Source organism: Telmatherina bonti, assembly GCF_933228915.1.
Source record: "Telmatherina bonti genome assembly, chromosome: 18".
In the NCBI taxonomy this organism is placed as follows: domain Eukaryota; kingdom Metazoa; phylum Chordata; class Actinopteri; order Atheriniformes; family Telmatherinidae; genus Telmatherina; species Telmatherina bonti.
Genome location: NC_136616.1, coordinates 24,683,522 through 24,695,092, shown reverse-complemented (window position 1 = coordinate 24,695,092; position 11,571 = coordinate 24,683,522). Strand labels below are relative to the sequence as shown.

The window sequence follows — 11,571 nt, the reverse complement described above, 5'->3', positions numbered from 1 at the left end:
AAACTTTATCTTTAACAGAAAACATGGCTGATTTGTGAAATCAAACACTTCATCTGTGTCAAAATGGTGGATCTTTATGTGTAATTTTAAATTTTTTTATACTATTACTAATTTACTAATGAGTATTGACTTTATTCTGAGGTGTTAGATTCATTAAATTACAATGAAGTCATTTTTGGAGCACAGTAACATAGATGTAAAACTGGCAGTTTTATTTTCAGGCTTGCAAACAAGTTTAGCTTCAACTTAATTTGTAAACTATTTTGTTTGTTTGTTTTTATCAACATTAACTTGTTTTTAATTTAATTCCTCTTAAATAATTCCAATCCTGTCTGAAGACATGGCAATACATTTACTTCTTTTACTGTTTGGATATTTTGGAACAACAAAATACATCATGTACACATCATAATGCAATAAAACAAACACTGTTATTTAATAAGAATATATTCCTTCTTTCAACCTTGAAGAGCAACACTTCTAGATTTGGAGGCAAGGAAAATATGAAGAGATTTGGCAGACTGAGTACATACCTGCACTGTACTTCTACTTCACTCTGCTTCAACCGAACATGGACATTGTTTGACAAGTCTTCAATAATTTACCAATGTTCCAATGTGCCACTCAGACCCCAGTGTGTTATTTTATGTTAAAAGAGATCATGTAGAAAGTTTCTTTTCTATTGTAGCGCAGAAAATGAAAAATGCACTCATGAAAGGCAAACTTTGTTCTCTCAGTCTCAGGAAATCTTGGTAAAAACATAAGACTTTCCAGGAAACATTTAGTGTGTATCGTTATGAGTAAATTATCTGTGCATCTCAGAAAGCTGATGTCTCTCCTGGCCTGAAGAGACTAGAAAGTTTTTGTAGGTTGAAGTGTTTTATAGGGTTGAACTTGAATTAAATCTGTCTAGATGAGTTTCTTCAGTCCTGACTCAGATTGCAAATAAAGAGGGATTTGTTAAATGTGTAAAGCCAAGGTGTCTGAGCCTGTGGATGTTTGCACAGAAGGGATTCTGGCAGAGTCAGCTGGAGAATATGAATCTGGCAAATTAACAGGTGAGTACTGGGCAATTGAACCAAAGTCAAATTAGAGTTCTGGCAGTGAGGTTTTTCTGCAGACACATGAAGCAGAACCTTCCAGGCAGGTGACTGTGGCAGTGCAGAGTGGCAAGAGGATGGATGAGCTCACAGGACTGACTGATGATGGTGGATGATTTCCACTTACTTAAAGAGGAAAAGAAAGTAGAAAAAAAATCCAAACTGAAGATCTGAACAGCTGAAAGGAGACAAACAAGATCAAGTACACTCTTTTAGCTGCTTGAACTCAATAGATTTGGTTATTCAGTGCCACAGGGAAGCAGATGGAAGGAGCTGAAGAGCAGATCCAGGGGAGGGCAGAAGCGGGAGACAAACCAACTATGAAGGAAAAACAGCTCTCCATGAAAACATTTCAGAAGGGAACAGCTGTGATCACTTCCTTACGAGGCAAAGGACAACACAAGAAGTAAAACAGGGATCCTTTACACAAGTTCTGCTGTGATTTTTATTTTCCTGCATGAGCAGATTTTTCAAACCACCCCTCTCATTTTTACGTATATAATTATCTTCTTTATTCTGATGTATTCTGATGGGTGGCAATGGCTCAGCTGGTAGAGCATGTTGTCCTGTGACCTTCAGGTCACACTGAAGGGAACACAAGTCTTCTCTGAGAGCCAATCCCAAGCCCGGATAAATGCGGAGTGTTGCATCAGGAAGGGCATCCGGCGCAAAATGTGCCAAAAAAAACAGCCGTGCAGATAAGGTTTCCATACCGACTCGATAGTTGGAGGCTGATGAATCACTGTGGTGACCACTACAAGGGGAAAAATCTGAAAGGAGAACAACATTCTGATATTTCTTTAGTTATTTACACAGAAATAATATAAATAACAATTATGTAAAAAATAACCAAGCATGTGGGATGTATATATCAGCCTCATGAGTCCAGAAGAACTTAAACCTCTGATTGTGAAGCTTCGAAAATACAGAAAAAAGGATATAAGATAATTAATGATCAACTGAAACTGATTGGGGAAAATATTTCTGGTTGTAAACACAGCTTCAGCTATAGTTTTACTTGTAAAATCCTTAAAAAAAAAAAAAACACAGTCTGTAAGATTTGGCAGAAATATGGCTATACGTGAATTCCTGTGACAGTGCGAACAACATTACACAATGTCAACCTGCATGGACACTTTGACATTAAGATAGTGTTTCTCAGTACAGGACCTTTGGGACCACTGTCCTGCATGTTTTTCTTTCTTCTAACTCCAGCACACCTAATGCGGATTTATTAAACTGCTTGTGTGGTTGTTTGTAAGCCTGTTTTATGAGCCATTTACATGAGACAAGTGTGTTAAAGTATTGACACCTCTAAAACGTGCAGGGCAGTGGACACTGCAGATTGTTACCCCAGTGTGCTGTGAAGGAACAAGTCTGCTACCAGAAGAAAAACAGGGACATAAAATACTGGAACAAAATAAAGAAATGTCAGTAATAAAAGGCAAAATGTAAATACATAACTAGTGAGTTTACAGTGTAGAGCAGGAGTCACCAACTCCAGTCCTCAGGATCTTCCTCTCTGCAACACACCTGAACCAAATCAATGGCTTGTGAACAGGCAGGTGCAGAAAATGACAAGTTGTTTGAAAACTTTTTCATTTGAATTGTGTTTTACCAGGGACACGCTAAAACCTGCAAGATGGTAGCGCTCAAGGACTGAAGTTGGTTACCCCTGGTGTCAAGGTAATGCATATTATTATAAGATGATCATTTTAATAACTTGTTTTATAATGTGCTCATAAACAGAGACATATTATACTTGAGCATTTTTTGGTGAATTAGCAGCAAACTAGCACAACAATTTATTACACATCATTACTGGATAAATATGAGTAAGAATTTGAGTTAAAATGGGACCAAACCACATTCACCATGTTGTGAAAACATGGGCTGTAACTTGTAATTCTCTGTCAGCCATGAACCATGCAGAACCAGGTAAATGTGAGTTTGGTGTCGATCACACTGCAGAATTGGGTGGGGGTCCTCAGTAATGTTTGACTAATATAAGTTAAAATACTTAACCGGGTAGACCAATACCATCATCTGCTGGAGTGAATGGGAAAGTACTTTACATCTTTAATCCTAAAGGCAGACCAATGTAGCTGAATTTTAGGTAATGTTCATTTTCACATTGATCTAAACTGGGTGTCACGTTTAAAAAAACAAAAAAACAAAAAACCAATTGAATTCATGAGGTGACTCTCAGTCAGGATAGAATTGTTCCCTTGTAATTTAAATTTGTTAAAAAAATAAATAAAGGAAATACCACCCCTGAATTAGCACTAATGTCTGCATCATTGACCGCCGGGTCGACCCAGTGGCTAGCCAGGTGGGTGGAGTTTTTACTTCATCTAAACCAGGTGATTAGCCAGGGTATCCACCAGACTACGTGGGACTAAATCTCTAGCCACTATTTAACTCTGTTCTGCCACAAGGGTGGAATGACCTCCCAAAATCTGTCCGATCTGCAGAGTCCTTGTTTGGTTTTAAGAGCAAGCTGAAGACTCAGCTCTTCAAGGGGCATTCCTGCCCTTAGTTTAATTATATATATCAGAGGAGTTGGAGATCTTAGCCCAGTTCTTTGCAACAAATATTGTGGTATTCATTTTTGCATTTTCATGGGGACTATTGTGAGGTGGGGAAAAAAAAAAAGGCTGTAGCACTACATGTCAACACCTGCATCCAACTGGACTCGCAGCAGTCCACGAGCACCCTCATATGATGTTCTCTATTTGATTTCATGCTTGTGGTGTTCTCTTATGTGCAAGTTGCTTTGGATAAAAGAGTGCTGATTGACTGTAGAACAGATGACCCACTCAGATCTAATGGCTTGTTTCCCTTTTAAACCCTGGATGTAACAAATCAGTGGGTTTGCATGTAAACTGAAATGAAAATGCTTCAACTTAGTAAATAATGTTGTGTGCCATTTGTATTAAAAATAAGAAGATAACCGCACATTAAAATTATTCTTCAAGCAGCTTCTGCCTATATATTTGTTCAGCTGCTCTAAGGAGGACCTGAAGTTATGTCCCAATCCAACTCCTTATTAAGACCTCAAATAGGCAGTGCTACATTTTGCAGACTACAGCCTGGACAAATGCGTGCAAAATTCACATTATTTTAAATTATGAACTAAACTCCAAAAGATCCATGCTTCGCTGTTTTGGAGAGCCCTCTTCCCATCGGCATCTCCAATTCAGTGGCAGACCCCCTCCCCCTATTATTTATATTATAAAAATAAAACATAGAACAAGTTCAAAGCTGTGGGAAAATGAGAATATTTTTTATTTCACAACCTTGTACAAAAACAACTTTGACAAGTTCAAGGCTTCCATTATTTTCCATACAAAAACTGGTAACTTAAACATTATTCAGACAATGATTCATACAGTGCTAATCCTGTTCAAGTCAATGGCTCCGTCTACGTCAGTACTCAGTTACTTCCTTTTATACATTTCAAAAGTAACAATACTTATTGCTAATCATAAAGAAAAATGACAGAATTGGTTATAGTACTACAAATGCAGAGTGGGAAAGTAGATGGGATGCATATTCTCCTAATCTGCTGATGATCTTTTGTTACGCCAAAACATAGAAAAAAAGAGGAAGGAAGTCACAAAGTACTGAACAGATTAAGCCAGTGTTACAATCAGAGCAGTCTGGTCTTAGATCTTAACGTCAGTGCTTGATGGTATCTGATCTGATAAGTCCATTTTTATCCACAATTCTAAATTCAACTGCATGTAAGACTTAGAGAAGTATTTAATATCCTCCGTCTGTGCGATTCTGTTGGTTGAATGAATCTTTTTGTATCCTTAGCCCATGAGGTATCCTCTGAAAAGACAAAAGTCAAATTTACACAAGTTGTGACAACCATTATAATCATAGCTTAAAGTACAACAGCCATAGATGAATATATTTTAATGAACGACTGTGCTACAAACTGGATTAAGGTAAATAAATTAGACTCACGGCAGCTTCATCCGCATGAATACTCTGGCCATGAAGAAGCTGAGGAGAACACTGACAAACCCAATGAAGAGCAACAAGAAGCGATTGAGTTTTGGAATGTTTGGGGCATTGGAGCGATCCAGGATTATGAAGCCAAGGCCACCCATTGTGAAGAGGAAACTGGAGGCCAGTCCTTCCATAATGTACTGCCCATTTACTCTGGAAAACAAATGTTTCTACTTAGCTGAAAGTAGTTTAATTTTCACTCTCCATTATTATTACTATTTTCAAGTAATTGACTGATAGCTCTTGAAGAAATATGACTGATACCTGTATGCCAAAAAGGCCACTGGCCGCTGGTGTCCATGCTCATCAGTCATTGAACCCACACTTGGTGGCTCAACAATAACATCATAGATGATACCTGTGGATGGGAGGAAAAATAACCAGTCTCATTTCCAGTATAGTGCATAACCTATGCAACTCATTCTGCAAGGGTTAAAATATGAAATAAAAAGCAGAAAGTGGGTAAGGGCATAAAACAAGTTGCTTTTACTGTTCAATAACTAAAAGAATAAAAGGGAAAATTTCCCCCTTTTAGATGAAGGAAGCAACACACAGCTTCTAAGTTAAGGTTAGCTTTCCTCCGCTTGTGCCACGGGGGGAAAAAAAAGGCATAATCAGATATACTAACAAAGTTAGCAAATCCTGACAATTAATAATGACATAAACACAGGTATATCTATTAATCGGCATGTTTTTACAGAAAAGAAATTTAGCAAAGGCTAACTAGCAGTTCTACCCTAATGTTAGCTTAGCAGCTCCATTTACCTCCTGTGATGAGAAAGTAAGACACGATAACAGCCGCGTATACAGTCATGGCCGATGGCATGTGCAGCCATGATGGCTTCTTCAGTTTTATATTGGGACATTCCAGCACTGTAAAGGGAATACTGTATAAAGTCTCCATGATGTGCACAAATATCTGCTCCAACAGCGATGGAGAGGCAGCCGCTGGATTTGGTGCGCCTGCGCGTCAGCTTTGTTGACGTGTCCCGGAAGTACATTTTTCTAGGAAACGTTTTGTTTTGTTTTTTTTAAATTATAATTATTTTGAATATCTTATTTCATTAAAAAAAAAAAAAAAAAAAATTAAATATTGATTTAAAACAAAAAGAAGTATACTGCGGGAATAAAATACACATTTTTTTTTCTCATTTTACAAACGTCCTCATCGTATCACGACGTAACTTACTCTACCACGTTCATTGTTTAGCTGGACTAAAACAATTTGCATTTTTAACGGTTCAGTAAATATTAAAATTAAAACACGTTAAAAAAAAAAAAACTTAGATTTGCAAAACTATATTTTTAAGACGCTAATTTTGACCAATCCCATCAATTTCAGTGAGAAAAATAACACTAAAACTTGCAATGTATCGTTCTCCACTGGTTATAGCTGCTAGTCAACTCATTTTACTAGTAATTTACAGTTGTCACTCAAACACCTCTTTCGTATATCTACCTTAGTCTTATTATTTAAGAAAACTTGAAAAAGTAACAAACTAAGACCGTGATGAGGCCGTTAATCTGACTGGTAGATAAGAGTAGTAAAACATAAAATCAGGGAGGTGTGGCCAACTCTGCTCCTCAAGAGTCACACTCCTGTAAATGTTAGAACTTTCCTGCTGCAAAACGGATGAATAATTAGCAAACTAGGTTAATTTAATGGCAAGCTCTTTGCAAGTCTGTTAAGGACCAGAACTAGCCACCCCTGATCTAAATTATGCAGGTCAGTGGTACTTCAGCAGTGAAAACATTTTAGTGTTTTACAAGTCATCTTTGAAGGCAGTTTTTCCAAAAGTTGTAATTGTATAAAATAATTCTACATGAAAAAAACCTTCAGGGTCCTAACTTCCTCATACAGAACCTATCTGGTCATCTGCACTGCAATACCAATTTGTTTTGGAACATCATTTGCACTACTTGGTGGTTTAAGAGCAGTTTTTTTTTTTTAAATCACAATTTACATGTGTAAAAGAAAATATAAAAATACTGTATATAATTGTAAATTTTATTTTTTGGCTTCTCCAAACCCCAAATAGATACAAGACATCTCCAATGCAAATCACACTGTAGCTTGGGTCTAGAGGTTAAATACTAAAAATATAATTTTAAGTCTAATTGCAGGATATAAAATATTCTTTCAACAAAATTTTAATCACATTTTCACCCTTGTGGATTTAATACACAAAAAATACAAACATCAGGAAAATCCTTTGTCATTTTTTATTGTGACAATACAAATAAACCTTTCACTTCAATTTCTGGCTCTGTGCCTGTGCCTTGAGCACCTTGACCACAATCTTCTGCTCCTCAATCAGGAAAGCACGCTTGATCCTGAGAAGAAAGAAAGAAAGCTTTAGCTGAAGTATCAGACATTTGAAACTGTAATTGCTTTTTCTATCACAGTTCTTTCCACTTTAATATGTACATCATGTAAACCTGAATGTCCTGTTTATTCTGAAACTCCAGTGGCTTAAACAATTAAAGAAAAGTAATAAACAAGAAAGTGATGATTCCACAAAAGTGGCATTTTAGGATACATCTTATTTTCTGCTTGCAATTCTTAGAAATGTTTACTGGCTTCCTGTCAAAAAACAATGTCAATGTCACACATTTTAATGTTAATTAACCTAGACCAGGGGTGCCCAAGTCCAGTGCTCGAGATCTACCATCCTGCAAACCTTTAGATGCAACCTCTGTCCAGCTGAGTCAAATAGCTGAATTCCTCTTCTGCATGTCATTCAGCTCTGCAGAGGCCCGCTAACAAGCCACTTATTTGATTCAGGTGTGTTGGAGAAGGGTTGCATCTAAAAACAGCATGATGGTAGATCTCGAGGACCGGACTTGGGCACCACTGACCTAGACCATGCAAATTTAACTTTATAAAGCACCTTGAAATAGGAGATACTGACCAAAGCGCAGAACAGTAAGAAAACAAAGTTAAAAAATAAATAAATAAAATAAAGGCCTCTCTTACCTGTCACGCACACACTTGGCGCACATAGATCCTCCATAGGCCCTGCTAACGTGTTTCTTGGTTTTGGAGAGCCTCATCAGAACCTGAGGTCTAACAGCACGAATCTGTAAAACACAAAAAAGAAAATTTGTCGATTTTTATACAATTTAACATCACAGATCATTCTTTGTGTAAAGGCAGTAAAGCATCTGTGAAACACGCAGGACCAAGAGTATATTTGAGATTATATATCCAGGTAATTACTTCAACTGCTTTCTTTAAGTGCAAGTCATTTTGAAAACAATTCAGTGGCATTTTGGTTGGAGTAACATGTTAAAATGTATTTAAAGTCTAGTTTTAAAAAGAACATTCTTTTGTTTCCTAGTGTAAACAGTACAATTCAATTTTCAACAACTTCATTTGTACAGCACCACTTCACAACAATGTTGTCACAGGGCACTTTACATACACGAATAAACATCATTTCGAGCCAACAGGGCTTTCATCAAATACTAAAATGCACATTGAATAATACAGCCAACCTATATTTCATTCAAGTGTTTTCTATCATTTTTAAGACAGTGCCTATTTGACAGCAGCTAGAACTTTATAGTTATCATTGCAAGCAGTATTTATAGATATGTTAATTATTCACATGTCTATAAACTTGTATCTTGCAAAGTTTTGGCAAATTTAAACCTTTCTGTATTTAGAAAATTAACATGGTAGATTTTTCAACTTACAAAAAGTAATGTTAAACAGCTCTAGAATAATATCTCAAGCATTTAGGAGTAATATTATACAACAGCTTGATAAGGGGTTTCCAACTCTGGTCCTTGTCAGCTACCATCCCTGTTTCCCTAGTTCAACCCACTTGATTCAAATAAAAAAGCTCTCCAGCAACCTTCTGCAGCTGCCAGTTTTTGAGCCATTGATTTAGGTCAGGTGTGTCACAGCGGGACACACTAAAACCTGTAGGATGGTACCTCATGAGGACTATAGTTGGGAGTCTCCTGATCTTGTGAATGAGCACCTATTGAAACTGGTTTGAGAGATGTAGGTTTAGAGTCGAGGCCCGAGGTCTCCAACTGGGTCCACCATCCTGCAGGTTTTTCATGCATCCTTTTTCCAACACAGCTGATTCAAAATAATTGATTGCGCAGAACCTATTGAATCCATTTAATTTGATGCAGGTGTGTTGAAGTAAAAATACATGGGAAACCTGCTGGATTACCACATAGGACAGAGTTGGAGACTTTTTTTTTTTTTTTTAAACACACAATTTGGCCCTTTGTTCACATGACAGTGCAGATTAATGGCATTACAAGAGATTCTTTCAAAAACCCCCGACCAAAGCTAAGATTTGCAAATACTCCAGTTGTGCATCTGCATGTGGACATACATCACAGCCTTTAACGAAAATACCCTGATGTCACGTGCAAAATGTGTGTAGATTCAAACAGCATGTATGCTCACGAAACGTGCTTAACACGCTTATGCAGTTTAATATGAATGTTTTGTTTTTGTACACTTCTTGGGGAAATAAACAATTTACTATTCTTTTAAGAGGCAGATGTTGCTCCCAAATGTTAAATAATGAAGGTAAAGCTGCCATAAGTTCCTCAATTAAATTGACTGTACATATTGATTGCATTGTTTATATTGATCACTTAAAATCACTGCACAATATAAAAATCTTGATCTCAGATATAGAGGACATTTGTGGGCTTTGTCAGACTAAATATGAACTCATCACACCTTAGCAGATTTCTTCACTATAATCTGACATGCACCAATTAGCCTGATAAGCTATTATACAGCTCTTCTAATCTTCTGTTGCCTTATCCAAATTTTGAACTTTTGCAGCATCCCTATTTTTTTAGGCAATTAAGATCTTACATTTTCAAACATCCAATATCACTACTTGCAAGTATACAATAAGCCCAAGATCACTTCAACTACTTTCTCTAGAAACCATCATGGGCAACTTGTTGGGGATAGCAGACTTGCAACAGACATAAGCAACAAAAACTAAAATTTACTTACTCCGCGCAGCCTTCCTGGGCAGATGCCACATGCTGACTTGGGAGCTTTGCCAACCTTTTTGGTGTACAGGTAGACAATGCGGTTGCCAGGTGTCCGGGACCTGCAGGACAACTACTGATGACTACTCATGTGGTGGCAGTAGCGCAACTTGCTACAATGTCCTCAGCAAAGATGCTTAAAGTTACCAAGAATTCAACATAAACAGTTTACTTACAATCTGGTCTTGTTAGAAGCAGTGTTGTAGGACAACCTACGGCGGTAAGTCAGGCGTTGCACCATAGTGAAGCTGTAAAAAGACATTTCTGGTTAAAACAAATGCTAGCATGCTAATATTGCTCACGTTACGGTTATAAGTTACCCATTCATTTTCACGTTTATCAACACTTCTGGTATCTATATGCAAGTTTTAAATGATTAAGAAAAATACGTGCGAGTTTTTTTTTTTTAGGTAGCATTTATAATTGAACTGTTCGCGTCCATGACGGCACCATAAGCCATTGCCGTAGACAGCGGCCTTATCATGACACTGGAGAAGCAGATAACATTCTCATTTAAATCACCAACTTAAAAACATATAATGTGTTTTCAAAACTAAACGCAATTTGAGTCGGGATGTCTTTGTTAAACTGGGCAAAAATGTCGTTAAGACGTAGGATTACAGCCGATTAAAATTTCGCTATAATAGAGAGGAAAGTGGGAGCCGCCATACCTGCTTTCGCCGTAACCGGAAGAGGAAGAAGTCAGGCGGGTGTTAAAGGTTTAACTTCCTCCATGCCGGATACTCAACATCTACTAATCATTGGGATACTTTTATTTCCCCTATTCATAAGAACACAGTCTGTCAAACAAGATTACAAGTGGTCATGCCAGAACTAAAAATTAATCAACTAAATATTAGTGATAAAAATGCAACAACCAATTCATTGGAGAAGCTTTCAAATGTAAAAACCTTTCAAGACTATACAAGAACGGCAAAACTCAAAATAATAAACGATTCAATAAATATAGACACATTTTCAAAATATTTAAAATGGCCAACTCCACCAAAAGTAAAAGAAATACAATGAAAAATGATCAATAGCTATTACCCTTCAGCACAAACCCTTAAACACTTGGTTTTGAGGTTGAAACTTGTTTTTGTTTCTGGTTATTTTCTTTTAATTATTTTTTTTGTTTGTTTGTTTGTTTTTCTGTTTTTTGCTTTTTTGTCTTGAAGAACCTGAAACTATCAAACATCTTTGCTATTCATGAAGAATCACCAATTATCTCTTGTAGAACGTTTAAACTTGGTTAAACAACACAATAGTTAATATAACACCCTTCAATATGAACTAAATTCTAATATATAAAAAAAAAAAACATTGACAAAGAGAGAGCTGACACTATCGATATTATTGTAATGATGGGAAAATACCATAAACATACATGTAAATGGAAAAAACCAAAGAC

The 11,571-nt window shown here is 36.7% G+C and overlaps 2 protein-coding genes across 2 annotated transcripts; both read right to left on the bottom strand.

The window, feature by feature from the left end:
- Positions 1-4,375: 4,375 nt before the first annotated feature.
- ostc (oligosaccharyltransferase complex subunit) lies at positions 4,376-6,073 on the bottom strand. Its single transcript, XM_079257287.1, has 4 exons — positions 5,886-6,073; positions 5,385-5,478; positions 5,076-5,273; positions 4,376-4,937 (listed from the first exon to the last, which is right to left on the bottom strand). The coding sequence occupies exons 1-4, from the start codon at positions 6,022-6,024 to the stop codon at positions 4,919-4,921; spliced, it is 450 nt and encodes a 149-aa protein (XP_079113413.1). The 5' UTR covers positions 6,025-6,073; the 3' UTR covers positions 4,376-4,918.
- Positions 6,074-7,329: 1,256 nt separating this feature from the next.
- rpl34 (ribosomal protein L34) lies at positions 7,330-10,854 on the bottom strand. Its single transcript, XM_079257440.1, has 5 exons — positions 10,832-10,854; positions 10,337-10,408; positions 10,123-10,222; positions 8,098-8,201; positions 7,330-7,454 (listed from the first exon to the last, which is right to left on the bottom strand). The coding sequence occupies exons 2-5, from the start codon at positions 10,399-10,401 to the stop codon at positions 7,370-7,372; spliced, it is 354 nt and encodes a 117-aa protein (XP_079113566.1). The 5' UTR covers positions 10,402-10,408; positions 10,832-10,854; the 3' UTR covers positions 7,330-7,369.
- Between the last annotated feature and the right edge of the window lie 717 nt (positions 10,855-11,571).

Bases quoted from the DNA above. Each gene is read 5' to 3' on its own strand.
- ostc (XM_079257287.1), bottom strand. From the start codon at position 6,024: ATGGAGACTTTATACAGTATTCCCTTTACAGTGCTGGAATGTCCCAAT. The intron at 5,479-5,885 runs GTAAATGGAGCT...TCCCATCCACAG, and splicing joins TTACTTTCTCATCACAGGAG to GTATCATCTATGATGTTATT. The intron at 5,274-5,384 runs GTATCAGTCATA...TTTGTTTTCCAG, and splicing joins GTGGCCTTTTTGGCATACAG to AGTAAATGGGCAGTACATTA.
- rpl34 (XM_079257440.1), bottom strand. From the start codon at position 10,401: ATGGTGCAACGCCTGACTTACCGCCGTAGGTTGTCCTACAACACTGCT. The intron at 10,223-10,336 runs GTAAGTAAACTG...GTTGTCCTGCAG, and splicing joins GCTTCTAACAAGACCAGATT to GTCCCGGACACCTGGCAACC. The intron at 8,202-10,122 runs GTAAGTAAATTT...TGTGTTTTACAG, and splicing joins GCCCAGGAAGGCTGCGCGGA to ATTCGTGCTGTTAGACCTCA.